Consider the following 27,716-nt stretch of genomic DNA (forward strand, 5'->3'; position numbering starts at 1 on the left):
GAAGCGAACACATGTCGGCGTTCTTGAGTTGTTTGCTTGCGGACGGCACATCGCCTGGTCTGGGCATAGGTGGTGAACCATAGCAATGTCCACCCAAGGACACGTCTCGTCAATCACCGTCAACTGTTGTTTCGTAGCCTCGCCAATGCCGCGGCGACACCTTCAGTCAGACTCTCGTCCGGCCGGCTCACCGAGCTGGGACCACCACTGCTTCCACTGCTGTTGCTGCTGTTGGTAGCAGCAGCAGGCTTGGCGGGTACAATCCTCGACGGCGTCGGTTCGTTTTGCTTTCCAGTGCCAACCTCCTCTCCCTCCCCCTCTTTTCCCTTGTCCCCATCCGTGCCCGCCTGAGATGGCTTCACCAACCCCCCCGCACCTGCACCTCCTCCTCCTTTCCTCCTCCCCTTCCTCACCCTAAACGGCTCCTCCACCGCCTTCACCCAGCTCTTGACCTTCTTCTCCCCCCACCCGCTCACGGCCGCGATCCGCTCCGGCGGCGCATTCACCGCGTTCCGCAAACTCCCAAACTCGCTCACCAACGCGACCGCATCCGATTTATTCACGTTCCTCGGCACCGTGACAAACTCGACCAACCGCTCCGCATACCCCTCCCTCTGCTGCCCTTTAATAGCTGCAAACCCCGCATGCTCGTACGCCTTGTACAGCTCCAAATACCTCGCCGCCTCGGCGGCCGACCAGGCCAAAATCACGGTGACCTCGTTGATGAGCGACGTCTTGCTCAGCTCGCGCAGCGAGTCCTCGTGGTTGGGGATGTCGACCAGCACGAGCAGCACGCGCAGGTTGTACTTGCCGCGCAGCTTTTGGATGCGGCCGTAGATGTATTCCGGGTGCAGGCGGTGGTATTTGAGGCTGAGGAACAGCGCGCAGGTGGATACGCCCAGTAAGTAGTCGGCGGGGATGTCGCTGTATTCCCAGGCGACGGATTTGAGGCAGGATAGGACGGGGTTGCCCTTTTGGCGCGGCGAGACGAGGATGGTGGAGCCGGAGCCGCGGGCGGCGGGACGGGCACCGCCCGGGAGGGGTTGCGGGGCGGGTTGGACGGGCTTGGTAGAGGAGGAGGAGGAGGTTGTGTTGCTGGTGGTGGTGGTGTTGGGATGAGGTGGACGGCGGTCAAGGCGTTGTGGGATGGGTTGTTGGGGTTTGGAGTGGGCGTCGACGAGGGCAATGAGCTCGTCGTCGGCGATGCCGGAGTCGAAGTCGTCGTCCATTTTGTTTATTTGTCGATATGGATTCGGTGATGTCGGCGGGTAGGCGGTGGTGGCGGACAAGATTCGGGGTTGGGGTTTGTTTCCGGGGGATCCACAGCTCCGCCGGGCATGGCTCGGCCCCGATCGGACTCCGCTCTGCAGACGGGAGTGGAGACGCTCCCCACATTCAATCTTGGCGATCGTCGGGTCGATCGGATGTGGGGAAATGCGTCGGATGCGGGGGCGGGGGAGGGGAACAAACAGATAGAGGCAAACAAACAACTTTGAACATTAAACCAAACACCGGAACGGCATGACCATCTACAAAGATATACAGCATCAATTCAGGGTATTCTTGTCCATATCTCCATAAAACTCCAAACCCAAAGCCATGGTATCCCAACCAATGCCCCATACCTGACCAAACAACGCCATCCATAGGTATACCTATTCATGATCTGGAAGCCAACCTTGCAACCCCACCTGCACCTAGGTCACCACACCCCAACCAACCTCGACAACTAAACCACAGAAACAAAGCCTCCTTCTAGAACCCAGAAATACCCATCCAAAAATCAGAAAAAATTGCCCTCCTCCAACCCACCTCCAACATCCATTCCCAACCCCATGCCCCCTCCCAACCCAACCGCCTGCGGAGGCAGCAACGGCGGCGGCACCAACCCCTCCCCTCTCCCCAACCTCTGTCCCTGTCCCTGTCCCTGCTTCTCCATCTCCAATTTCTCCTTCTCCAACCTCACCCTCTCCTCCTCGCCAACCATCTCCTCATGCACCCCATACAGCGCCCTCAACCAGCACTCCACCATCCCCTCCGCCTCTTTTACTCTCTCCTTTTCCCCACGACTACCATCTCGTGCCTCATACAAATTGTCCCGCAACATCCTCGCCATCTCCTCCCTTACCCGCTCGTAGGCCTCGATCATGAGCCAGACTTGCAGCGCTGACGTGCCCGTGCCCGTGCCCGTTGCTGGTTCTGACTCTTTTCCTGACCCTGACTCTGGCACGGCTGTCCCCGTAGTGTGGGGAGGGTGGAAGGTAGAAGAGCCAGAGGTGTAGGAGGTGTAGGAAGTAGCTGACACAGGCGAGGGGGAGGCAGGGCGGGAGGGAGCTGAGGAAAAAGAAAGGGAGGAGGAGGTGCTGGTGGTGGAGGTTGAGGAGGGGGGCAGGCCGCGGCGGTGGCCTAGAGTTGGGCCTGGATGGGGATGGTTGGGGTTGAGATTGTGGTTGTAGAAGTGGTTGTGATGACGCGGAGGGGGGCAGAGAGGGGTTTGGTGCTGATGTTGGTGTTGGTATTGTTGGTGGTGTTGTTGGCGCTGTTGTTGTTGTTGGGCACGGCACTGGTTGCGACGCATAGCCAAGGAGAGTTCGCGCGTGAGCAGGTCGAGGGTGATTTGCAGGGAAAGGTTTTGAGGGGTGTCGTCTTCGTCCGAGTCCGCGTCGGAATCTCTTTCGGGTTCCGGCTCGGGACGGGTTATGGAGTCGTCGTTGTTCTCACGACGGCTTGTGCTGTTGTTCTGAGTAGGGTCGTACTGCCTCGGCGGCAGCAAATACTCTCCCTTTCCCTCCCCATCACTCCCCTTTAGCTCCGGCACCGCCGTCAGAGGGGCCACCAGCGGCGACGAGGCCGAAGCAGCAGCAGCAGTGACCGTAAGAGGCAACTTCGGCGCCGCCAGTGGCTGCGCCGACGTCGGCGTCTGCATCGTCACCGGGGTCACGTTTCCCGGCGGCCGAGATCCCACCGTCGCCGCTCTGCTTCTACCCCCCGGGAGCGGAGAGAACTGCTGCCTCATCGACGACGGTGGCGGCGACTCCTGCAGCACCGGCTCGGGCCCGAACGAGATGGGCTTGAAGAAGAAGGTGTCGTCCTGCAGCGAGGCGAGGGTGCTGGTGCTTTCCGACGCGGCGGTGGTTGGGGCCGACACGGGTTGTTGCTGCTGGGAGTGGTGGCTGCCGGGCGGGGGTTTGAGGAACGTGGGCTGTTGCGGCGTCAAGGATTGCGAGTAGGTGCTGGCGACGCTGGCGGCGCTGTAGCGCGGGTGGCTTGTCGGAAGAGGAGGGGGCTGGTCGCGGATGTGTTGGCTGCTTTGGCTTCGGTAGTGCTGCGGTCGGAGGTGGTGAAGGGAGTCTTGTAAAGAGTGGAGGTTGTCCGGGCCGTGGCCGCGCCGGGAGCGGAGACTCGGCGGCGGTGTTGGTGGTAGTGGACGGTTGAGATAAAAGTCGATGCGGCTGCTGTCCTCCTTCACCGACGGCGGCGCACTCAGCAGATGCCCTGGTTCCTCTTCTGTCTCATCATCGTCGAGGCTCTCCTCCGACTCCATGGCCAGCTGCGACTCGAGCAGGGCATTGTACTGGTCCGCGATGAGATCCACGCTCGACGCCCGCTCGCTGCGGCTGCTGTTGCTGCGGCTGTGGGTGTATGGCCGTGGCCTGCTGCTGTAGCTCCGCTTCTCGAGCTCCCCGATCTCCCTCACCGGGGTCTTAGGCCGGGTGCGCCGTCGCAAGCTCGGCGAGTCGGGCTTGCTTGTGCTGTACGGCTCCGAGTCGTACGCCGACGGCTCGCGCGACGGCACCGGAGGTCTGGCCGGGGCTGGACGTGAGGTTGCCAGAGTAGGGGGCACATATGTCGCGGGCTTCAGGAGGCACGGGACAGGAGGCAGCTCGGGAGTGCTATCGTTCGGGCCCAACCCGGTAGGAGGGAGGCCGCCACCGTTGGAGAAGCTCATGGCTCTCGTACCCTTGGGTGTAGGTGGGCACGGCTTGACGGAGGGGGTGCGGAAGATGGACGGCCGCCGTCTCGTTGGCGTCATTGGCTCTCTGGGCGGCGTCGATGGATCGACCCCCCGGGGCGGCGGACTGGCGTCTAGCTTATTGGACGGGGCCGACTTGCGCAGTTTTCTCCGAACACTGGGTGTCTTGGCCAGGGATATGTTCCGCCAGCTCCCGCTATGGTCTTGCATAGGTAAGGGAATGTTGCTTGAGCTGCCTTGATGATGATATGCTAGTGTGATCAATGGCTGGCTCGATCAAATGAACAACCCACAACGAGCAAGACACCAAAAACCAACTCGTATTCGGGGGAAACAGCCATCAATTAAACCTCTCCGCTGGTTTGTTTTGAACAACCAATCCCGGATCAAAAATGACGTTCCATGTTGCCCCCCTTGGGAGACTCTCCACCACGTCCAAGTGGGCGGCCCCGATGTCCGACTCGGGACTTGCTCGCGGCCCGCCCACCTCGAACGCCGGCGGCACGCGGCCGGAAGCGGGGGGGAGACGTCGATCCTTGACAGGCATTTCCCGGATAACCCTGAGGCAGCCTGAGTCGTGACGGGTCTCTGTCGCCAATCCCTAAGACAGCTCGAGGCAGGGGAAACCAGGGATGAGCCCTCCCCTTCTCTCCAGACATCGGAACAGGCACCGTCCGACCGAAGTCTGGCCGCTTGAAAGCTGATTCATCTCCAAACAACGGACTTCAGCTGTTGAGAAGGGGGGTTCTGCTCTTCTGCTCATAAGCTGACAGCGGCAACGTTTGCCACATGCTCACATATTCCCCCGCCGAGCTCGACATGATGGCAAATAGCTTGGCCTTGGCTCCAAAGTGAGCTGTTTACTGAATCAATAACAGCTAAAGATTCCGAAAGCCGAAGTCAGGTAGTAGCATGCTCATCAATGTATGTACCTACTGATCGTGCCTCGTCTCTCATCAATTCTAGAAGACGAAATCGAAGACCGTGTCCGTCTCCTTGGAGGAACGGAGCCACCCCCGCTTTGGTTGCCCAGCCTAGATCTTCTCACCGTCCAAGATGATCCTCGCCTCGTCCGTCCTCCACCAACTCCCCTCTCCGCCGGGGTACTCATACCGGTCCATGCTCTCGGGCTTCATCTCGACGCTGTACCCGGGCTCCGTCGGCGTCTGGTAGAACCCATCCTTGATCACCGCCGGGTGCACAAAGTGCTCGTGGAGGTGGTCCACATACTCGAGCAGCGACCTCTTCCCGCTCACCACCACGTAATCAATCGTGCTCAGATGCTGCGTATACTCTGGCAACCCAACCCCTCCTGAATGCGGCACGACGGGCACGCCAAACTTCTTGGCCATCAGCAGCACCGCCAGCACCTCGTTGACCCCGCCCAGCCGGCACGCGTCGATCTGGCACACATCAATCGCCCCGGCCGCCAGCAGCTGCTTGAACACGACGCGGTTCTGGCACATCTCTCCCGTAGCCACCCCAATCCCGTACGGGCGGAGGGCGTCGCGCACGGCCCTGTGGCCCAGCACGTCGTCGGGTGAGGTCGGCTCCTCGATGAACCACGGCCTGAACTCGGCGAGGCGCTTCATGTGCTCGATGGCCTCGGGCACCGACCAGACTTGGTTCGCGTCGACCATGAGCACGTTGCCGTTGTCATAGCCAATCACTTCCCGCGCGATGGCCAGCCGGCGGCGGTCATCGTCCACGCTCCCGCCGACCTTGAGCTTGAAGTACCGATACCCCTTCGTCAGCGCCTCGCGCAGCAACTCCCGCACCTTCTCCTCTTCATACCCAAACCACCCCGCGCTGGTCGTGTACGCCTCCACCGCCCTGTTCTCTTCCGCATCACGTATCCTCTCCCCCTTCCCCGTCTCCATCTCCTTCAGCATCGCCAGCGCTTCTTCAGGAGTCAGCGCGTCCGTAATGTATCGAAAATCAATACACCGCACGACCTCTTCGGGGGTCATCTCCGCGACGACGCGCCAGACGGGCTTGCCGAGGGACTTGGCCCACAGGTCCCAGAGGGCGTTGACGACGGCGCCCAGGGCGAGGTGGATCACGCCCTTTTCCGGGCCGATCCAGCGCAGCTGGGAGTCGCTGACCAGGTGCCGCCAGGTGCGGCCCCAGTCGGCGACGAGGCTGGAGAGGGTGCGGCCTGCGATGCGCGCGGCGAGGTGGTTGATGGCGGCGCAGACGAGGTCGTTGCCCCGGCCGATGGTGAAGGTCTGGGTGTTGTTAGTGGGTTTTGTTTAGTTTACAAGACGGGCTCGTGGCTGGGTTGGGGCATATACATACCATGCCATGACCCGTGTACGGTGAGTCTGTTTGGAGGATGCAGTAGGCGGCAGAATAGTCGCAGGCGAGGTTCATGGCGTCGGAGCCAGTCTTGTCCAGGGAGGTAGGGAAGCGGACGTCGCGGGTGGTCCAGCCGGTGATGGTGATTTCGGCCATGGTTGGATGTGAGCTGCCCGTGGATTATCACCGTGTGTGTGATGCCAATTAATGGAGGGAGAGTAGGCGAGCGAGGTAAGTTTGGTGTCAAGGGGCTGAGCTCTCCGAGGTATGTATTTGAGGACAATCACCTCTCATCACTTGAACTTAAGAATACATAACATGACCTTCTCGGAACTTAAACTAGACCAGTCGGGCTTCCGCAGAGATACTTGATGCATGCTGCTCCGGAATCCGGCCCGACCAGAGACAGATACACTCAACCGACCAAACATTGGACTCATTGCAGCCCGAAGTCGGGTATGACACAATAATAGTGGGGATATAGCATGGTTACTTCACACTCGAACCAGACCGATGGTTTGGAGCCAATATGCAACACTGGCAGACACAGAAAATCCAATTCATGGGACTGGCTGATAACCGCCATGTTCCATTGGCAGAGTTGAAGAGGTGTGAAAAGAAACGAAAACGTCAAGTAACCAAAGATAGTGTTGGAGTATCACCTGGATCATGAAGACGAAATGTTGAAAGGCAAAATGTGTGACCAAAGTTCCGGACAGCGTTGAATGAGTTCAGGTCCAAGCAGATTCATGGACAACAAAAACAGCAAGAAATTCACCTCGAGACATGAAAAGGTTCAAGCAGAGAAAATGCAAAAATGGTGCAAAAGTGAAGACGTTCAGTAGCTGCGACTCGTTTCGATCGAGTGACCTCCGGGTTATGAGCCCGGCGCTCTTCCCCTGAGCTACGCAGCTTTCTTATTGGTTGATATTGGAGTACCAACCGTGGCCTTAAGAGGCATGAGAAACGAGACGCTCCCGGACATGTCTCTTTCTCTCTGCTGTTTACTTGCTCATGGGCTTGTTTTTAAGTGAAAGTCAGGGATTGCCAAACAGAATTGTATTTGCAGGACACAATTGGTAGCCTGGAAAGCTGCTTGCACCTGCACAGCGTATTGGAGGCGGCGGTCAAGACATAGAAACGCCCCACTTACGCGATACGGAAATTCCGGGCCGCCCATTTACACGCCGACGCGACGCGACACCATCACCTCCGTACTTCTCTACCTCTGTCCTTATCTATCATCCATTCGCCCATCCAGCAACCATCCCCTCCACACCCAAACCCCATCGCCACCATCACCACCAAAATGTCCCCCCACGCCGACGACCTCACCGACGGCGAGCCGCCCTCAATCGACCCCTACGAGGTCCTCGGCGTCGAACCCACCGCCACCCCCGACCAGATCAAAACCGCCTACCGCAAGGCCGCCCTCAAGACCCATCCCGACAAAGTCCCTGAGGACAAAAAGGACGAAGCCAAGGAGCGCTTCCAACAAGTCGCCTTCGCCTACGCCGTGCTCTCCGACCCGGTCCGGCGCAAACGCTACGACGAAACCGGCTCCACCTCCTCCGCCGTTTTGGAGTCGGACGACTTCAGCTGGTCCGACTACTTCCGCGCGCAGTACGAGGACGCCGTGTCCGAGGACGCCATCAAGCAGTTCGCCGCGCAGTACAAGGGCTCGGACGAGGAGCGGGACGACGTGCTGGCCGCGTACGAGGCGCACGAGGGCGACATGGACGGGGTGTACGAGGAGGTGATGCTGAGCAACGTGCTCGAGGACGACGAGCGGTTCCGCGGGATCATTGACGCGGCCATCGCGGCGGGAGAGGTGCCCAAGTTTGACAAGTACGCGAAAGAAACGAAAAAGTCGCGCCAGGCGAGGGTGAAAGCGGCACAGAAGGAGGCGGAGGAGGCGGACAAGCTCGCCAAGGAGCTCGGGGTGTACGAGAAGCTGCGAGGGAAGAACGGGAAGAAGAGCAAGAAGGACGCCGAGGCGGATTTGGCGGCGCTGATTCAGAGGAACCAGGCGAACCGCGCCAGCGCGCTGGATCGGTTGGCCGAGAAGTACGGGGCTGTGCCGCCGAAGGGGAAGAAGAGGGGCGCCAAGGCGATGGAGGAGCCGGATATCTCGGAGGAGCAGTTCCAGGCGATACAGGCGGAGATGATGAAGAATAAGAAGAAGCGGAAATGAGGGCTGGGGTTGGGGTTGGGAAGGTTTGGAGTATGGAATGGTTCGGTCAGGGCATGGGTTACTACTAGGTATGGAGAGGGCACCAAGGATGTATGGCGTTCAGGAAGGACATGGTTCACGAAGGGCATGACTGCGCTGCCGCGGAATTTATTATCTTAGAAGACATTGGGCTCTTGATGTTGGCTTGCATCACAGGCAGTATGGGCAGCTTCTTAAACTGAGATGAATAATGCGAGATTCCTCCCATTTTCCTGGTACGATTGTCTTATGCCGAGGGCAAGTATACATTTGCAGTGCCCACGCCAAGGACAAGTCATTTGGTTTGGCTTTGATATCATCGACGACGACGAGATGGGTTGTGATGGCATCTCCCCTCTGAAAGACTTCGGGTCGTTTACCCGCGTCGCCTGGGGCAACCTACCCTTTTCTTGGCATCTCTGGCGGCATTTGTCCCGTTTCGGGAAATCAATCAACACCAGTTGCGTCACGTCTTGGAGGCAAATCCATCCAGGCATCCACATCCACACATCCCCTCTCCAAGCCACGTCACACCCCGCCCCCATCTCACTCGTGGTTATTCTCAACAACCATCCCAATGCTCCCGCAGCTTCTATCGCGGCAATGAGCGCCATCCCCCAACCACATAACATCACTGCCTCGTCAATCCCAAAGATGCCATGACCGACGCGACAGGCAAGCCCGAAGACACCTTCTACCCGCAATACTGCTTCCACCTCTCCCCCACCATCAACCGCTGGTGCCACCTGCGCATCGCCGATATCTGGGCCTTGCGCGCGCATCACGGATTCCAGGGTAAGTTGGAGCTGCTCGACCCAACCTTCGGCACCCAAGGTCAAAACTGGTCTTCTAACGCACAGCTCCCCCCGCCAAATCACAACAGGCCAAGATGTCTACTTCCACCTCAACCACCCCATCAAATGGGTCCGCATCGCCGGCGTGGTAGTCGCCGTTGACGAGCGCGAAACGCGCCACTTCTACACCATCGACGACGGCAGCGGCGCGACGCTTGAATGTGTCGTCAGCCTCCCCCCCAAGGCGGGGACTACGATTACAACAGCAGCGGCACAAGCCCAAACCACCACGACTACAACAGCAACAACAACAGCCGACACCACCCGCTACCCCACCATCGACGCCCCCATCGACGTCGGCCACGTCCTCGACATCAAAGGCAGCGTCGGCACGTTCCGCGAGAACCGCCAGATCCGCGCAGACAAGATTGTGCACTTGCGCTCGACCGAGCAGGAGGTTCTGTTCTGGGAGAAAATTGCGCAGCTGCGGCGGGAGGTTCTATGCAAGCCGTGGATTCTGGATCCCAAGGTGGTGAGGAAGTGTAGGAAGGAGGAGGAGCTCAGGGTGCGCAGGCTGGAGGAAGAGACGGAGAGCGGGCTGAGGAGTAAGAGGCGGCATCATGCGGGGAGGAGGGAGGATGGAGAGAAGGTAGTTAGGACGGGGTTGGAAAAGAGGAGGCGTAGACAAGAAGGAGGGGAAAGAGAGGAGGAGAGAACGGGGTTGGAGAGGAAGGTTAGGGAGAGGGACGAGGAGGGGAGAAGGACTGGGTTGGAACGGAGGGTGAAGACTACGTCGTCGGCTACCGCTGCGGCGATGGATGAGGGAACGAGGCCGGAGAGACCTCTCCTCGCCACGGGTCTGGAGAGGAAGAGACCACCGGGCATGGTCACTGGCTTGGAAAAGAAGCAATCGGCAGGTATTGTTACGGGTCTGGAGAAGAAGCGGCCGGCAGACATGGCCACAGGTCTGGAAAAGAAACACCCACCAGACCTCGTCACCGGCCTGGAGAAAAAGCGACCACCAGACATCATCACAGGCCTCGAAAAGAAGAGGCCAGACACCCTCCCCTCCAAGATCCCCGACTCCTCGAAGACCACACCACCACCAACCGGCCTAGAACGGCGAAAAACAAGTCGGTCATCCGCCTCCTCCCTTCTCCGGTCAACTCCCACCGACGCCAACGCCGACCCAGCGCCATCGAGCGGACCCTCAGACCCAACATCGCGTGACGCAGTCGCCGGGTCATCCTCGGATGCCAAACCCGGCGTCAAGACCGGGCTTGAGAGCAGACGAAAACCGCTCGCCGACAAACCGGCTGCCCTGGTGACGGGCCTGGAGAAAAAGAAGCCGACTAGGCAGTTCACGAGGCTGGTGCCCGTGACGGGGAAGTTTGATGCTTTGGGGTTGTGAGTTTGCAAGACTTATATAATCGTTGGTTGGCATCTGACTGCTGAAGGGGAGGGGTGCTGTTTGGTGGCGTAGGTTGATGTCAGGTTTTTTGATCTTTTGATTGTGAGGTTTCGGTGGTTGTCGCCGATGCATGTCTCAGGTTTTTTTCTTGCGGGGAAAAAGAAAGGGGGTCTGATGACGGGAGGATTCGAAGGGGGAAAGGTCCTTGGGGAATGGTATTCGCCGTTATTGGTCTGATTTGGGAGGCAGATGCCGATGCTGTGCGACGCTACCTACACGATGCCCGAGGCTATGATAGCCTTACGGAGGTGGTGATGCATTTTACATAACGGCGACGTTGCGGATGGAATAGGGAATTGATGGTCTTGGGGTCTTGGGGAGAGTCACACGACATTGGCGCGAGATTTGATACCCCGATTCACATGCTCAACAGCCTTTTGACCTTGACTAGCTCTAGTGTACAGTGTCTTGACTAAACCTTAAGTGCTCCGTATGTAGGTACATACACACGGAGGAGTGACAACCCTAGTGATGCGCTGTGTTGGATGTCTCGACTTCTATTGGGTATCGTTCTGGCGACTTCTCGGCCAGAACCCAGCAGAGACGTTGCATTCCGCGATGTCATATTTCATGCCCCCTTCAGCTACGGACTAATGTAGTCCATCCCCCTGAACAGCATGCTACACTGGGCCGAATACTCCCTTCGCGTCTCTCTACGTGGTGTCGTCGGAACTTTGGTGATAAAAGTGCCTGCCTCATGTCCCCAAGCCATGGATGACATCAGCGTGCAGGACCAAGTATAAGTAAACATTTGAGTTGGATCCACTTTGACTTCCCTCAAGGACATCTGAATTCTTCAACATCAGGTACACAGTGGAAATGGAATCCAAACCACCTCCAAAATATCTATTTAAATTCATCATCAGCCGCTGTTTCAACCGCCCTGTCTAGAAAGTCCCTTTCTGTTCCCATCAACACACTCCCTTAGTACGGTACATACATAGGAATCCTTTTGCAACCCTCAAATTCTAGACCGCGTTACATTCTCATCCATCCTTGGCAACGTGCCTCGTCACCGTCACCTCACAGCCCCTAGCTCATACACACACCTACGGGTAAGGAACTTTGTCCTACCAGTCAACTCCGGCATTCCGCACTCCCCAAGGTACGGTTCATCAAAAATGTTTATTGGTTTATGCTTTGCATTCATATCACAAGACTACAAAATGCCATGTGTTTTGGAAACCCTCACCCAATCACGTTCCCCCCCCGTCGTCTGTCTACCCCCCGACGCAGCAAGCTACCTGATTTCGGTTGTTGATCCCTTCGGGAGAGTCTCGGCGTGATCGCCGGAGCACTTTCTCAAGAGAGAAGAGAAGAGAGAGAGGTGCTGCAATCTCGACATTGTTGTTTTTTGTTTCTTCCCTGGCTTCCCATGTGAACGCGTGCCATTTCTATAATTGGGGCCTTCTCGCCCGGTGATGAGGTGGTTTTGGGAAGGGGGACGTTCACGGGCATGTGGATACTTTGGACCAGGTTGATGATGAGAATCATGATGGCGCAACGGATATGGTTCCTCGTTGGACTCGCTGGGCTAACCGCTCTACAGCAGGTTTCGGCCTTGCCTGGTCCTGGACACCGGTATCACCTCCATCAGCAGCAGCAACAGTATAGTCTCGATTCTCGAGGACTGTCGTGGCTAGGCGACCCTCCCCCTCCCGACGTCCTCACCTCCCCAGCAAGCGTCATCACCAGCATCTCTCCCTCCGAAACCGCCCAGATCCTGGCCGAGAAGAAGTCCCCCTCTGGAGGCTTCCTGCACTCGCAGCTCGACACCGAAGGCCACGCCACCATCCCTCCGCTGCTCACCAGTCCCATCCCCGAACCCACCTCTCTCGCTCCCGCCATGCGTCTGCAAGTCAACTGGGATACTATCCCTCCCTTACCCGACTCGTGGGACGTCGACGGCATGGCGAGCGCCGACATCTTTGCGTCGCCCATCTCGGTCGACCCGCCCCCGTCCAACCTCCAACGGCGCCACGACCACCCGGTCCCGCGCACCGGCATCTCGGCGGCCGACGGGCCGATCCAGACCAACAAGTTCTACGCCAACTTCTTCCTCGGCAGCCAGACCTCGCCGACGTTTCTGCACCCGTACTCGGTCAACTGGCCACGCGGGCAAGGCGCTTCCGGCACGTTCGGGTTGGCGATCTCCCACATCGAGCCGCACCAGCGCGTGTTTGGCCCGACAAAACCCGGCACGGGCGCGGCGGCGTACTTTTTGAACCCCATCGGCATCCAGTCCGTTTGCTTGTCGGCAGCCGAGCTGGGGCAGGAGACCGTCCTGACAACGGAGCGGCCGACGGATTTTTCCGTGCACGTCAGCCTGCGTCCGCACGCGGGTGCTCCCGCCGCGGTGCGCTTCCCGCTGGTGCAGGGCGCGGGGTTTATCACGGCGCTGTACGACGGCTCTCGCCCGGTCATTCAAACGGGGGTGTTCTTCCGCAGCGTCACCCGCGTCACGGCCAACCCGAAACCGGGCGTCGTCAAGTACCGCCTGCTGCTGGAGGACGGGGCGAGCTGGCTCTTGTACGCGCGTCATGTCGCTGGAGAGCCATTGGATCTGGAAGTGGTTAATAACGGATTTGCGCGCGCGAGAGGGCCGTTTTATGGATCGGTGCAGGTCGCCAAAGAACCCTCCCCCGGAGCGGGCGAGGCCGTGTACGACCGCGCGAGCGGGACGTATGCGACCGGGGTGAGGTTGTCGGGTTCGGTGCAGGGGAAGGTGGGCGTGTATACCTTCACGTTTGAAAAGGCGGGGTTGGAAGGAGGGGAGTTGGTCATGTTTGCGCTGCCGCATCATCAGCGCAGTTTTGACCAGGCGACGAGGGAGAGGATGACCGGGGTGAGGCTGCAGACGACGACGAAGGGGTTGGCGGTCGCGGTGGTGAGGGATTCGTGGACCATGGTTGAGCCGGAGTTGCCGGTGGATATTGGGTTCTTGCCGTGGCGCCCCGGGTGGGGTAGTTTGAACGAGATTTCGGAGGGGACGAGGGAGAAGATTAGGGCGGTTGCGAGGAGAGAGCTGTCGCAGGACGTGTGGGAGCAGACAGGGTTGGATTCGATGTATTTCAGCGGGAAGGTGAGTTTTTCTTTGGTTCAGGGGAGGAGGGATGAGGAGGTGAGAGAGGCTGACTGTGGCTTGATATCTATCTAGGCTCTGGCCAAGTTCGCCTGTATCGTCCTCGCGGTCAACGACCTCCTCGAGGACCCGGGGCTGGCGCAGGTCGGGCTTGCGCAGCTCAAGATCGCCTTCTCCCGGTTCAAGGAGAACGCGCAGAAGTACCCGCTGGTGTACGAGCGTATGTGCTGGCCATTTCATTCCAACTCGTTAACGAACATATTCACTGACAAACATCCGCAGACGCCTGGGGCGGAGTCGTCTCCTCAGCCACCTACCTCACCGGCGACAACTACATCGACTTTGGTAACGCGCTGTACAACGACCACCACTTTCACTGGGGCTACTTCATCTACACCGCCGCCGTCATCGGCCGGCTGGACCCGTCCTGGATCCCGTCCAACCGCGCCTACGTCGACACGCTGGTGCGCGACATTGCCAACCCGAGCACTGCCGACCCGTACTTCCCCGTGTGGCGCTGCTTCGACTGGTTCCACGGACACAGCTGGGCGCACGGGCTGTTTGACACGCTAGACGGCAAGAACCAGGAGTCGAGCTCCGAGGACACGATGCACGCGTACGCGCTCAAGATGTGGGGGGTCGTGACGGGCAACGCGGACCTCGTGGCGCGCTCGAACCTGATGCTCGCCGTGCAGGCGCGGGCCATGGACGCGTACTACTACTACATGTCCTCCAACGCGGTCGAGCCGAGGGAGTTTATCGGCAACAAGGTCGCGGGCATCTTGTTTGAGAACAAGATCGACCATACGACCTTCTTTGGCAGCAATATTGAGTATATCCAGGGGATTCACATGCTGCCATTGCTACCGCACGTGCCGTACACGCGCCGCCCGGAGTACGTGAGAGAGGAGTGGGAGACGTATTTTAGCGGCGGTCGGGCCGAGGCGGTGAATTCGGGGTGGAAGGGGATTTTGTTTGGGAACTACGCCACCATCGATCCCCGCCGGGCGTTTGAGGTTTTCAGTCAGGAAGGGTTCAAGCCGGAGTGGCTGGATGGGGGCGCCAGTTTGACGTGGTATTTGAGTTACTCTGCTGGTGAGTTTGGGCTGGCTTTCTTTTGCCTCTTAACTTCTCTTGATGGACCTGATGCTAACCAACGATTTATACAGCTATGGGTGGTCTGTGAGAAGGAGTTACCAACTCTTGGTTGAATGGATGGATAGATGATAGACGGGTGGATGTTTGGCTTCTTGGAATATTGGCGTTTGGGCGGATGAGAGTGCTCAGATTGGACAGCGACTACAGAGTGTTGGTACAATACAATGGCTTACAGCATGTCTCAGTTGATTCTTCTTCAGCCATTCTCAGGTGTGCGTTATTTGCTTGAATTCAGTGTTGTGTCATCTTCAGAGTTCCAAGACAGGAGATCCATTCCACGAGGTGAGTTTCCCGAGCTCAACGACACGGTATTAAGCCTCGAAGGCTGGAAACTGACGCCCGAGTCTGGCCCAGGATGCCTCGCCTCGGGGCCCCCTCGACAAAGACGTACCTTCCAGAGCAGGCATTCCATCTTTGGCTTTTCTGAGCCTCGAAGGCAGCACCTTCCTCCATCGACTGGCCTCACCTGGAAGAAGGAGCCCCCTATTATCCGGAACAATCACTTACACTCTTCCCTATCTCGATTGCGACATCGGCCACATGACTGAGCACGTTGAGCACATTGTGAGTCATTTGACTATCGCAATACGCCAAATCGGGCAGAGACCCTGGCCGACATCGCTGCGATCTTTGTCTTATCCAGTCCTCGGTGTGGTCCAGTAAGGGTTGTCAGGGGCTCAGGGGCTTTCAACACCAAGGGTTAGGGTATATGATAGTTTGGAAAAAGGGGCAAAGATGGACCACCCGAACAAAACATTCAGGGCAACCCGTTCAAACGGCCAAAACAAAGAGTTTTTTCAGCTGAATCACAACAAGATGCATTGCTTCGCAGCCTGAAAATGCAAACAGCGCTGCCTGTTCTTGTTTTCACGTCCGGTCGCGGATCCCGGACCCCGGACCCCGGCTCCGGTCAGCCCCGCTCATGCCCCGATCACACCGATGCGAGCTCCGGCCGCTCCTTCCGGAAAAGACACGGAGCCGGGCCGGCCAAGGCACCGATCGTCTCGGCGACCCTTCGGGGACGCGGGTCCGGACCCGCTTATCAACACGTAAAGGCGCGTCAACGAGGGGCACGCCCTCTTCCCAACTTTTCCTCCTCACCCACAACTTTTCTGAACCCGCCGACTTTCGGTTTTCTCTCTCTTCTTCACCTTTTCCACCACACCCGTTCTTCCGGTTTGTTCTGCGCACAGCACACTCAAACCACTCTGCGATCATCTCCCATCATAGTTCGAGGTCTTGACAACTCCAGTCACTGCCTTGAGCAGCACGCTTTCTTCGTCTCGTCTGACTGATCGTCGGTCGTCGGATCGTTTCGTCGAATCCTCGAGCTTCGTCGGATCGTTGACGCCGACTTTTCGTCGGATTTCGACTTTCACTTCCCCATCTTCTTCATTTCTCTCGTCTGTTTTCTCACCACGTCTTCTTCCGTCGTCTGGCGGACAGTCCGCCGTCGGATTGTATCATCGGATCTTCGGCGCCGACTTTTTCGTCGGATTTCGGCTTTCACTTCTCATCACTTTCCACTTCTCTCGTCTGGTTCCCCAGCACGTCTTCCTGAGTCTCGTCTGACTGGCCGTCGATCGTCGGATCTTGATCGCATCGTCGGATTGTCGACGCTGACATTTCGTCGGATTTCGGGCTTTCACTCACACCTTTTTCACTTCTCTTCTCCGTTTTCTCACAAGTCTTCACACTTCACCTCACCTGACGAAAGACCGCCTGCCCGCGCGAACAAACGGGCACCCTCTAAGTTAGGACCAGACGGTGTCAGGCAACCCCGTCGTCTGAACCCAAGTTCACCGGCTACCGAAAAGTCGGCAAGTTGGCCGTTGGGCGCGCCCGGCTACTGCCGTTTGACCGTCATTTGCGGTGTCGTTCAAGGACCATTCAGCTTCTCAGCCTCATTTTCCTCAGCTGTGGTTTGGGCCTTGTCTTGGCCTTCGACGTCAAGTCTCCTTCCCAATCCATCCCACCGCCGTGTCTTGGCTCAACTGAGCCTCAACTCAAGCTCTTACACCACAACACCTTCTCGAAGTGTCCTCCTTGTTCCAGTTCCCCGGTTCATCCATTGGGAAACTGGCCAAGTTTGGGCTTTTTGAGTTGAGAGGTCAACGAATCAACACAACCTTTCAGCTCCGTCAAGATCCCCACCCGAGCGCCAACTGGCCTATTGGGCTCAGCGACAAGACACTGTTCAGACATATACACATCCATACCACAACAAGTCAAGATGTCCTTCTACTCGACATCGAGCCAGTCCTCCGGAGGACACCTGATCAGCCTGAACGATTTTCTGGCTCTCGAGGACGGCCGCAAGTTCGCCTGGGATGACGAAAATCGCGAGGATTCACCCGCCTGGATTGCTCCCGTCGACGCCGCGGGCCTTGACTGGACCAAGCACAAAGTCTTCACCCATGGTGGCAAGGAGTACCTGCAGCCTCCGAGCCCGTTCGTGCTGCTCAGCGAGCTTGGAGAGTCAGGCTCGACCATCGTCTACCGCGTGCTGCCTCCTGAGGGCTCCGGATATCGCCGCCCTTTGGCGCTCAAGATCATTGTGTGCAAGGAGACCTCGCGCCCTCCTGGCCCAGACAGCCAAGCCCGCATGAATGCCCTCATCGAGGTAAAGAACATGTCGGACATCCGCCATCCGCACATTGTTGCCTACGTCGCCTCCTTTGAGGATTACTGCGTCACCAGCCAAGAGATCAAGCGCAGACCTCGTGGCAAGGCCACGCCCGTCGTGGCGTTCAATAAGGTGAACCAGCGCGTCAAGAAACATGTGCTCGGCATTGCCATGTATCCTCCGGCCCAGTGCAATCTGCACACGTTCATGGACGAGGTCCTGCAGAGCACTGATCAGTCCAACTGGATGCTTGGGCATCTGCATTCATACTTTGGCTGTCTGAGCCAGGCTGTTGCTTACCTTCATCGTCAAGGCGTGCAGATTCGTCACAAGGACATTAAGCCCGAGAACATCGTCATTGACGAGTACGGCAATGCTATCCTGACCGACTTTGGCCTCTCGAAGCACTTCGAGTCCGGTCACCACTCCGAGGGTCCGACGCCCAAGACCCTCAAGTACGCCGCGCCGGAGGCCATGCAGGAGCAGCAGCGCGATGAGAGTGCCGATATTTTCTCTCTCGGATGCGTCTTTCTGGAGATGGCGACCGTCTTGCTGGGCAAGCCCGCCAAGTTTGCCGAGGAGCAGCTTTCCGCCGGCTCTGCTCCGGACTACCGCTCCATCTCCTCTGGGTCGGTTCGTGGGACGGCGGACTTTATGTACTCCGAGTCCATCTACAGCCTGGATGCCTTCATCACCACTCTGCGCATCATCGGCCACGACATCATTGAGAACGATCCAACTCCCCTCAAGGAGCGTTCTGCCAAGGGAATTCTCGCCGTGCTGCCGCACATTCGCCGCATGATGGACGAGTGCATCGAGCGTCGTCCCGAGGCGCACCAACTCTACCCGTGGTTCCGCCACCTTTACGACATCCACGAGCATCCGGGCCCTTGCGCCAATTGTGAGCACGAGCGCCTCACCGGCAACGCGATCCTGGTCCCGAGCCGCAACAACAGCCCGGCGCTGAGCCGGAGCGCCACCATCAGCATTGCCAGCGGAAGCGGTGGCGGCGGTGGTGAGAGCGCTTCCAACCCTGAGGGCTCTGTCTAGGCAACCTCGTCGTCTCAGGGCGGCCTGATGAGGCGCCACACCATTGCGGGTTTTCGGAGTGCCGGCCTGCCGCTTTCGCAGCCGGTATTCCCGTCGACGTGGGACGATGGTGCAGAGACGGATGAGAGCATGTGATTGCGTTGAGAGGGAGGTGTGAGGAGTGTTTGAGTGTTTGAGGTCATGTACTTTGTTTTTTCCTTTGTTTTTGTTTCTGCTTCTTGTTCTCCGCCTCGACGAAGGCGGCGACGAGTTCTCCATCGCCGAGTCGGCGTGTGGGATATTTCTCCCCCGGAGATGTGTAAGTTCTTTTTTTCTGTTCTCGCGCTGTGTTGGACGTCTTGTTTTTTGTTTTCTTCTTTCATTTTTACCATTGTCATCGCATGCATGTCAGAGTCACTTTTTTCTTTCGTCCTGACTCATTGTTGCTTTTCTTTCTTCTCCTCTGTCACGGATATTGCATTGTTGGAACAAGATACCATGGGACACGGATCGGGTCATGGGCATTTGTATAAACTATTTACATGGTGGCGCGGGGGAGTATGGTTGGGCGGATGGATGGATGGGGATGGGAAAACAGGATTTGCATTGGCATGTACGAATATGAGGGTTATACCCATGGGTTTTATTGTCGAGTGTGGTGTAAGTTGGAGTTCTTCTGGCTTTTTTGTTTCTGTTTTCTTTTTCTCATCTCAACATCCGGAGCCACCGCATCATGGGGCCCGGCGGCATTGTTAGATTAGATATCCTCGGACTTAGATGGCTGGATGGCTTCATGAGGGACGGAGACTGGAGCATGGGTCATTCTTAGAGGCTGGGGATGTGTAAGAGTAGGGGCATGGAAATGTCAGATGTCTTGTAAACTTGTTGATCTTCATCCTGCGTGAACTGTGACTGTTCGTGTTGCGAGGAGATGAGCGGCCTCGACCTTAGAACAGCCGACCTCCTCGGGGGAGTTCAACATTGCGTATTGACGACAAGATTCAGAATCTCCGGCATCAGGAAGAGGAATACCTCTGTAGTTCAAGTGGGAGGTCCCTTCAAGCGAGGTTCTTGTTCAACCACTATCCATCAGCTGTTTTTTCTGCCCACCAACTGTTTACTCCAGTACACCGCAATGTTTGGGTCCTAGCATCATATCATGCTTTATCGCCAGTATCGGCCTCTCTACCTCCTCTCCACCCTCCTCCAAGAACTCCTCAGGTCGCCCCAAGCTCCTTACTCGCTCTCTCTCTCCTCGCCTCTCTAAGCTACTACCTGACTCACTCCAAGCACCACAACCACCACCAACCACTATCCCCAACCTTACCTATCACCCATCCACCTATCATCATTACCACCATCCCCATCATCCAAACTCCCAATCCCAAGTACGTAAACCCTAACCTTTAACAAACTCCCTTCTCTCCTCTACCCACCTCCCCACCACCGGCTCCAACAACCGCGGCAACACCTCCGCCGCATCCCCCGCAAACGCAAAATCCTCCTTTCCCAACCCTCTCAACGTCTCCGGATCTTCGGCGTCGAGGTTCACATGCACCACGCTACACCCCACCACCTCCTTCTCTTCCTCCCCGTCGTCGTTGTTGCCGCCGCCGTTTTCCCCCTTCGTCTGCCAACCCAACCGTTTCAGCTTGACGTTGGAACTGGATTTCGCCATCTCCGCCAGCCCCGCGGCAGGGTAGACGATCCCGCTGGTGCCAATCACCAGGACCATATCGACGGGCGGGGTGGAGGGGGAGGCGATCCAGTCGTCGACGTACGAGAGGATGGACGGGTCGAGTGATTCGCCGAACCAGACCACACCGGGGCGGAGGAGGGAGGATTTACCCTTAGAGGTGCAGGTTGGGCAGTGAGGGAGGTCGGAGCGCGGAGGGGAGGGGAGCGGGTGGGAAGGGTCGAGGACGGGGTCTGGATTGGAATTAGTATCTGGGGTGGTATTGGGTAGTTGATTTCGGGTGGTTGTTGGGTAGGAGGTAGGGAGGTAGCCGGCTCGGTTGGGACAGAACAAGAGAGGGCAGGGCAGGACGTGACGTGACTGGAGGGGAGGGAAGGGGGTGGGGATGGGTTGGTTGCTCGGCTGCTTGGTTGCTTGGACTCAGGGGGGAGCGGGGAAGAAAGGAAGAAAAAACGTACGAAGAACAGACGGATCCGAAGGCGGATCGACCGCCACGGCCGCCAGGGCAGGACACAGCGGCGACTCAGTATTATATTCCGAGTAGTCGCAACCGCGGGATTCGCATTTGAGGGTGAAGAGGTTGCCGTGGAGGAGACGAAGCTGGGACGGGGGGTGGTTGGCGCGGGCGTGTAGGTCTGTAGATCAGGGAGACATGCCAATGTCAGTCACCCACCGTTTGGTGTATTATTTTCTTGTAGATGGAACTCGAAGGGAATATGGGGGAAGGGGTTTGATGTGAGATGCTAACAAGAGGATTATGAGAGGGGGGCACTGACTATCCACGTTCTGCGAGACACACAAAAAGTCTGGGTTCTGGCGGGCTAGTTCGGCCAGGACGTAGTGCCCTGCGTTTGGTTCCACGCGGAGGGCCATGTGTCGGCGCTGTTGTGGTGTGTGTTGTTAGTAGATGAGATGAGGTGATGAGTAAAGTATGTGGAGTAGTTAGAGGAGAGGAGAATATCATGAGCAGCAAGCAGGACAGTCAACATGTCCAAAGTCCCATCTAAAAGACCTCCATCTCCTTTCCCATCCAATGCCTAGGTCCGTCCGGTCAGGTACGTCAACCTCCCTCCCAGGAACTCAGAGAACCCTTTCATAAGCAGCCCGCAGCGCAGCGCAATCCACCACCATGTCCATCTCTATCCAATCACCCGCGCCATCAGGTCATCAATGCCTTCATCTCACTCATTTCCCCTCTACCGAACTCTACCTCCCTGCAACAAAACAACAAGAATCACAAAATAAATAAATAAATAGGTAAAAGGGAGAGGAACTCACATAACCATAAAACCCCCACACCAACCCAGGATCCGCCCTCCACGCCTCCGGCGTCGCCAGCTTCGTCGCTTCATAATTCCTCCACCACCCGCCCGCGCCGCGAAACGTCGGCAGCCCGGACGCCGCCGACAGCCCCGCGCCGCAGACGGCTAGGATCCGGCGGCTGCGGCGGAGGCGTGCGTGGAAGGCCTCGAGGTTGTTGTAGTTCGGATTCTTGGGGGTTACTGTTGTCTTCTTTTGTTTGGGTGGCATTGTTGTTGAGTCTGTTGAGCCGGACCAGGAGAAGAAAAAGGATCTTCTGGTTGTGGTTGTGGTTCGGATGGTGGTGGTGGTGGTATGGCAGATCTGATATGGGAGGAGGAGGTGGAGGGGCCGGGAGAGGTGGTGACGGAGGAGATGGAGATGGGATGGGGATGGACGGTGCATATATTCAGGTATACGAGTGTAAGTTCAGTAGAGATGGGAATATTCCCCGAGTTTGTTGGCAGCTCTTTCAAACAGCAGGCGTGAACACCGACAGACGAATGAACGGACAAGAGAGGGGTAACTGAGGCAGGATAAGGGTGGCGGAGTCTGATCTAAGTCGGGTCCGTCGTGCCCTAAACTTAAGGTAGGCAGCGAGGCGTACAAGGGGCAAAGTCAACACCCAGAAGCACGAGTATAACTGGCGCGGTAGATCACATCAATAAATCACCCGTTGATAAAACAAGCCGGCTGATATTCGACGGGACGTCGATGACGCCGAGGAAAGGGAACGCGGACGGGCCGAGCCTCAACTCCACCACTGTTCTTGGCACGGGAACATCAACCAGAGAGCGGCTCATGTTAGTCATCACAGCCAACAACACCACACACAACACATCACAGAAGACACTCAGGGACGAGCGAAGAGAGAGCACAGAAAATCGCTGTCCAAAAGCAAAAACGCCTCTAGCCTTTCCACGCTGTCTAGCGGTACAGTCTAGGAGTCTAGGGCCCAAGAGAAGAAGAAAAAGACGAAAAAAAAGATGATGAGAATGAGGATGCACCTTTTCAAAGATGAGAACAAACATTCAATGGACAGACCGCTTCCCTCCACGAGGTATGGGATCGGTTTCGGTATCACCAACAAACAACAACAGCAGTAACAAACCTCCCAGAAAATAAAGATCCCTCCCGAAGCCAACCAACCAACCAGCCAACCACAATCCCATCATTTCCACCCACTCATGACCCATTAAATCATCCCGTCTTCCGCCATGTACATAAAAGCCAGCGCGTCCACATCATGTACCGTACACGTACGTACTGCCTTCGTCTTCTCCTTCCTCCCTCTTCAGTCTCTCCACCTTCTCTCATGAAACAACCCACGTGTCTTATCAACCCGTGCGTCCACATGCAAAAAAGGAAGAGAAACAGAAAACAAAGTACGCGCGCCTGGCGGCACAATGTGGCATGACCATGAGCTGCGTCTTGTGGTGGGCTTCCTCCCCTCCGCGGCGACCGGCATTAAAAACAAGGGGTATTCATGGAAGAAAGGGCGCCATGATCCGTTGACCAAAAGTCCAAGGCTAGCTCGGAGGGACAACGGACCACGACTCAAAAATCAAGGAGCGTGGCGAAGACGCAAAATAACATCGGTCGAAGAGCAGAAGGAAAAATCAACAAGGCGCAATCATGACCCGAACCCCGCCCTCGTTCAACTCATGCCCAAAAACCTACACTCACTCAAAGAGCGAGGTAGCCGAGCAGAGCAGCAGCGACAACAGCGGCGAAGTTGGCACCCGAGCGAGGGGCAGCGCCAGTAACGAGAGCGGGCTCGCTCGTGGTGGCAGTCTCCTCCTCGGACTGGGTCGCGCTAGGAGCGAGGGTGGCATCGAACTGGCCGGCAGTGCTAGCGGACGTCGAGGCGTCAGTGGTGGTGCTAGCCTTGGTCACGGTGGTGAGGGTGGTGCCAGCGGTCGAGCTGCTAGCCGCGGTGGTGGAGGTGGCGGTCGAGGACTTGCTAGTGCTCGAGGTGGTGGTGGTGCTGTTGCCCGTCTCCTGGCCGTTGTAGACGACCTTGATGCTCTGCCAGGTGCCGCTGCGGTCGGTGTAGTGGTACTCGGTGGCGTCCGTGGCGCCCTGGCCACCCATGAAGTCCTGGATACGGATCGACTGGTAGTAGCCCTCGAAGGGAGCCTGCTTGAAGTCGGTACGGCCACCAGCCCACTGGACGGTGCCCTCGGGAGCATCGCTGCGGCCGGCGACCCAGTTGCCGAGCTTGATCTGCATCGGGGTCTGGGGGTAGCCGTCGCAGCCCGTCAGGCCGTCGTTGACGAGGGTGCGGACAACATTGCCGTCGATGATCCACTCGAGCTTCTCGGGGGTCCAGCGGATCGTGTAGGTGTGGAAGGTGCCGATGGGGTCGTGGACGTCGGTCATACCGCCGCGGTTGTAGTTCTCGGTGCAGCCCTTGCTGAAGTAGTTGTGCTGGACGTGGAAGTTATCGCCACCGAGCCACTCCCAGTCGATCTCGTCGAGGTCGTCCGACTGCAGGACGAAGCTGCTGACGATGCCCACGCCCTGCGAAGCCCGCATCGTCACGTCGACCTGGCCGAAGAAGATGTACTTTTCGCTGCTAAGGGTGGGAGCCTGCTTCTCATTCGTGATGGAGAAGACGGCGCCGAGGTTGCCGTCATACTTGAGGGTGGTGCCGATGGCAGGCTTGAAGAAGTCGCTGGCGCCCTTGCGGAAGTCGATGTCGACAACCTTGGCGCCGACGGCCTTGGGGTTGGGGCAGTCATCTAGAGGATATCAGCAACTGTTGACGACCAAAAGAGTTGGCCAGACATTTGACTTACCGCGCTTGGTGGGATCGCAGTCAGTGAAGGTCTGGGCCGAGACCAGCGTGGCCGCGAGGACCGAAGCCTTGAGGAAGTTGAAGAGCATCTTGATGTTTGTGTGTTATTCCGTTACAGTTCCTGGTATGGATGTGGTGTGAATGGTCTTGTTGTCGAAGTGGTCTGAGAACGACGTGCAACAATTATAAAGGCCGCGAGAGCGAGCGAGCGAGCGGACTTGAAAACGTGGTAGTCGTATTGAAAGAGCCGAGGAAGGCTGTGTGAGTGAGAGTGAGAAGTAACGTTTAACGACCGTATGCCTCGAGAGTGGGAAAAAGAACCTAAACCCCGGGGCGTGGAAAACCTAAAGAGACCGGGCAGAGCCTGGTTTTGAGAAGAGGGAATGTGGACGAGGAGATGAGGAAGAAGAGGGAGAGGCACGAGGACGAGGTCAAACAAACATGATGAGAGAAATGAGAGACTGCGCCCCCCCGAAACCCGTGACTTTCTATCAATCAGACGCTCCGATACAGCCCAGCCCACACCTGCCCACTCCCGCTCACACGCCGTCGCAGGCAGGGAGAGTGACCAAGAGGCTCGTGTTGCCGTCACTTGGGCCTTGTGTCCTGCCCCCGGTGGTTGGAAAGGCAGGGGGGGCCCGCGCGTGCCTGGACTGGTGGGTCAGACCTGCCGCAGGGATGACCCGTCGCCTGCCTGCCAACGCCCAGCGAGGAAGGCGCCGAGGGGATCCGGATGCCTCGCCCGCGGCCCAATCACGATCCCCCGCGCCTCAGCCCAGCCCCACCTGTGGCCTGTCTTTGTCAGTCTTGGCCGTTCCTGGATTGCCAAGCCTCCCGCTAAGCCCGGGCTGTTGCGCATGAGCCACCCTGGGCAGCGTCTTGGCGGAATCTTGGCGGAGACCCACCTTCCACTGGGCGCCATGCAGCCCCAGCGGAGGACAGTGCATCGCATCGCATCGCATCGCATTTTCGCAGTCTTCGATTTCCATTTTTGGGTGTTTTCAGTTGCTCTGTTCGTTCAATAGTGGCATCGCAAAAGTTCGTCCTAGCTTTTTGGGCCATGCCGCAATCCTCCGTCCAAACGGCCTTACTGCGCGATTCGACAACAACATCCTCGGCCCCCGACAACACGACAGGTCTCAGTCTGACCATCACCACCGATCGCCAATGCCGTGTCCGAGTAATACGGAGGGTGCAGTGTGGCAATTTTTGCCTCCTGTTCGATCCACGTGTTACACGAGCGCGAGAGGGTAAAACGGTGTCGCCTGCAACCACACACACAGTCGACTGCAACGGCATTTGGGCTGTGTGATCTGCTGGGTTCGGTGGTTGGGTGGTGTGCGCGGGACACTCTCCCGCTCGGGCATGGCTCACGGGCCACGGGCGGCTCGCCCTTTCTGCTGGGTCGCAGCCGCATCGGGGGGCTCGGGCGCTGGCGCGTGTTTCTGTGTTTGTTGGGCTTGGCCTCATTTCCCATCTGCAGCTCCTCCGGACAGCTTTCCCATATTCATCGACATCACCTGAGCTAACGATTGATTTTGCATCAATCCATTGATGGCTGGAATGCTCGAGAAGAAAAATCTGCGCAAAACATGTTGACCATCTCCAATACTTTGCTTGTCCTTGACACGTTGGACTTGCTGACAAAAGTTGAAGAAGCCACCAAAAAGCAAACACCCCTCCTCCACAGTAAGAGAACCCCACGACGGGCCTTGGCTCACGTCTCGTCTCGTCGTCGCGTCACGGAACCAGCCTTGGCGAGGCAACCCGATCCCAGGATTCGCTTTCCCCTGCCGCCGCTGATCCGTGCCGTCCCGGGCCCCGCGGTTGTGGAAATTCCTCCGTCTGTGTCGTCTCGTCCCTCGGTCGTTACTTTTGCAAAACAAAAATCCTGGGGATGGAAAAAATCCAGACACCAAAAATCCAGGCAAAAATCCCACATGCCCGTTTCCAAGCCGTGAATGGCCAGCCTCACTCCAGCCCCGAAACAGCCTGCGCGGGGCGTTCCAAGCGTGCTTCTCTGTGATTGGAGTTAGCCTCAGCCCCTGAAACAGGAGGCAGCCCCTCTCTCTCTCTGTGCGGCAGCAACCAACAACCCGGATTCCTCAGCAATGCAACCAGGAATTCCCATTCTGTTTCTCTGTCAAAAATCCCCCAGGGGGGAGGCAAACAATCTGTTGGAGTACAACAACCCCGAGGGAAAGGAAAAAAAAAGGGTACATCCCCGGAAGCGATGTTTCAAGAGGAGGGGTGTTTTGCCTTCCCAACATCATCGCATGATTCGGCCCCCAAGATTCCCGAAGGACGGCGGTGTCCAAAAAGAGAATCTGGAAGACTGGGCAAGCAACGTTGCTTGTCACTACGTATCCCAAAACACCAAGGTCAAAGATCAATCATCCATCGACATTCATTCATCCGAACAAAACAGCAAAACTGGCATCAACAAGACAACACAACAACCTAAGCCACCCTCGGCTTGACGAAGTGAACCAAACGACGACAAAGCCTAGCGTAGTGTACGAGCCCCTCATCCAACCGAAACCCCAGGCAGCAAGCTCTCAGCCCTGGTGGACCCTGTGCTGGGCCGATTGACGATGCTCCACCGCGGGGTCCAACCCCAAAGAGGTCAAAGTTTGAAGCTCTAGAACTCCACCGTGATAAGCCCTGGGACCTGGGGACCGTGACGTTGGGAGTCGAGTCGAACGACTCCACTCAAGTCACATGTCTGTGTCCCCTGGTCCAAGTCCCTGGTCTGTGAAGGACGACCTCCACCACACTGCCACTGATACGAAGACGACGTGGATGTTCTGTGTTCGTAGGCCCTACCCAAGAGAGAAGAAAAACACTTTTTCGCTCAGTTGATTGGCATCAGCAGAGCAACTGGACGGCGGACAACCTCCCTGACCTCCGGAGGAACCAACTGCGTGCAACTGTCCGAATGCGGCGGCTGCAGTAATACGGAGGGAGAGGGTCACAGCACTTACTTAGTAGCAAGGTCCAAACGCAAGCATGACATTGTTGACCAACAAAGGGGGCCGAACACGACCAGCAAACTCGTCGGGCAGGTTGACTGAACGTGGACACTAAAAATCGACCGTTACAACCGGCCTCTCCGCCTCGGATTAACTACCTCTCTTACAGGATACGAGCGCAACCATGAGCGTACTCTGCACTAAGTACGTCGGACCGACAGAAGAATATCGGTGCCGCCGTCTATATGTCGTGTGGCTCAGCGCGATTATGCCTAAAACTTTGGGTATCGTCATCTATTGTATGTA

The 27,716-nt window shown here is 57.4% G+C and overlaps 11 protein-coding genes and 1 non-coding gene across 12 annotated transcripts; 5 read left to right on the plus strand and 7 right to left on the minus strand.

The window, feature by feature from the left end:
- Positions 1–119: 119 nt before the first annotated feature.
- On the minus strand, positions 120–1,229 carry VTJ04DRAFT_6578 (uncharacterized protein; the record flags this gene model as incomplete). Its single annotated transcript, XM_069364812.1, has 1 exon — positions 120–1,229. The coding sequence occupies one exon, from the start codon at positions 1,227–1,229 to the stop codon at positions 120–122; it is 1,110 nt and encodes a 369-aa protein (XP_069218602.1).
- Positions 1,230–1,783: 554 nt separating this feature from the next.
- On the minus strand, positions 1,784–4,033 carry VTJ04DRAFT_6579 (uncharacterized protein; the record flags this gene model as incomplete). The annotated part of the gene is made up of 1 exon (XM_069364813.1): positions 1,784–4,033. One exon carries the CDS (start codon positions 4,031–4,033, stop codon positions 1,784–1,786), a length of 2,250 nt encoding a protein of 749 aa, XP_069218603.1.
- Positions 4,034–5,007: 974 nt separating this feature from the next.
- VTJ04DRAFT_6580 (uncharacterized protein) lies at positions 5,008–6,427 on the minus strand (the record flags this gene model as incomplete). Its single annotated transcript, XM_069364815.1, has 2 exons — positions 5,008–6,201; positions 6,272–6,427. The coding sequence occupies 2 exons, from the start codon at positions 6,425–6,427 to the stop codon at positions 5,008–5,010; spliced, it is 1,350 nt and encodes a 449-aa protein (XP_069218604.1).
- Positions 6,428–7,113: 686 nt separating this feature from the next.
- VTJ04DRAFT_t85 lies at positions 7,114–7,185 on the minus strand. The gene has a single exon. It is a non-coding gene; the product is annotated as a tRNA-Met (tRNA).
- Positions 7,186–7,580: 395 nt separating this feature from the next.
- On the plus strand, positions 7,581–8,465 carry VTJ04DRAFT_6581 (uncharacterized protein; the record flags this gene model as incomplete). Its single annotated transcript, XM_069364816.1, has 1 exon — positions 7,581–8,465. The coding sequence occupies one exon, from the start codon at positions 7,581–7,583 to the stop codon at positions 8,463–8,465; it is 885 nt and encodes a 294-aa protein (XP_069218605.1).
- Positions 8,466–9,142: 677 nt separating this feature from the next.
- Positions 9,143–10,688, plus strand: VTJ04DRAFT_6582 (uncharacterized protein; the record flags this gene model as incomplete). Its single annotated transcript, XM_069364817.1, has 2 exons — positions 9,143–9,278; positions 9,367–10,688. The coding sequence occupies 2 exons, from the start codon at positions 9,143–9,145 to the stop codon at positions 10,686–10,688; spliced, it is 1,458 nt and encodes a 485-aa protein (XP_069218606.1).
- Positions 10,689–12,240: 1,552 nt separating this feature from the next.
- Positions 12,241–15,016, plus strand: VTJ04DRAFT_6583 (uncharacterized protein; the record flags this gene model as incomplete). Its single annotated transcript, XM_069364818.1, has 4 exons — positions 12,241–13,830; positions 13,906–14,050; positions 14,113–14,925; positions 15,000–15,016. 4 exons carry the CDS (start codon positions 12,241–12,243, stop codon positions 15,014–15,016), a joined length of 2,565 nt encoding a protein of 854 aa, XP_069218607.1.
- A 2,205-nt stretch (positions 15,017–17,221) lies between these two features.
- Positions 17,222–18,664, plus strand: VTJ04DRAFT_6584 (uncharacterized protein; the record flags this gene model as incomplete). The annotated part of the gene is made up of 1 exon (XM_069364819.1): positions 17,222–18,664. The coding sequence occupies one exon, from the start codon at positions 17,222–17,224 to the stop codon at positions 18,662–18,664; it is 1,443 nt and encodes a 480-aa protein (XP_069218608.1).
- A 1,378-nt stretch (positions 18,665–20,042) lies between these two features.
- VTJ04DRAFT_6585 (uncharacterized protein) lies at positions 20,043–21,869 on the minus strand (the record flags this gene model as incomplete). The annotated part of the gene is made up of 4 exons (XM_069364820.1): positions 20,043–20,572; positions 20,798–20,974; positions 21,116–21,221; positions 21,618–21,869. The coding sequence occupies 4 exons, from the start codon at positions 21,867–21,869 to the stop codon at positions 20,043–20,045; spliced, it is 1,065 nt and encodes a 354-aa protein (XP_069218609.1).
- A 483-nt stretch (positions 21,870–22,352) lies between these two features.
- Positions 22,353–23,277, plus strand: VTJ04DRAFT_6586 (uncharacterized protein; the record flags this gene model as incomplete). The annotated part of the gene is made up of 4 exons (XM_069364821.1): positions 22,353–22,441; positions 22,519–22,571; positions 22,661–23,046; positions 23,161–23,277. 4 exons carry the CDS (start codon positions 22,353–22,355, stop codon positions 23,275–23,277), a joined length of 645 nt encoding a protein of 214 aa, XP_069218610.1.
- Positions 23,278–23,324: 47 nt separating this feature from the next.
- Positions 23,325–24,527, minus strand: VTJ04DRAFT_6587 (uncharacterized protein; the record flags this gene model as incomplete). Its single annotated transcript, XM_069364822.1, has 2 exons — positions 23,325–24,382; positions 24,440–24,527. 2 exons carry the CDS (start codon positions 24,525–24,527, stop codon positions 23,325–23,327), a joined length of 1,146 nt encoding a protein of 381 aa, XP_069218611.1.
- A 23-nt stretch (positions 24,528–24,550) lies between these two features.
- VTJ04DRAFT_6588 (uncharacterized protein) lies at positions 24,551–25,427 on the minus strand (the record flags this gene model as incomplete). Its single annotated transcript, XM_069364823.1, has 2 exons — positions 24,551–24,802; positions 25,344–25,427. The coding sequence occupies 2 exons, from the start codon at positions 25,425–25,427 to the stop codon at positions 24,551–24,553; spliced, it is 336 nt and encodes a 111-aa protein (XP_069218612.1).
- Positions 25,428–27,716: the final 2,289 nt, after the last annotated feature.

This window comes from Mycothermus thermophilus, assembly GCF_041956435.1.
Source record: "Mycothermus thermophilus strain CBS 625.91 unplaced genomic scaffold VTJ04scaffold_4, whole genome shotgun sequence".
NCBI lineage: Eukaryota > Fungi > Ascomycota > Sordariomycetes > Sordariales > Chaetomiaceae > Mycothermus > Mycothermus thermophilus.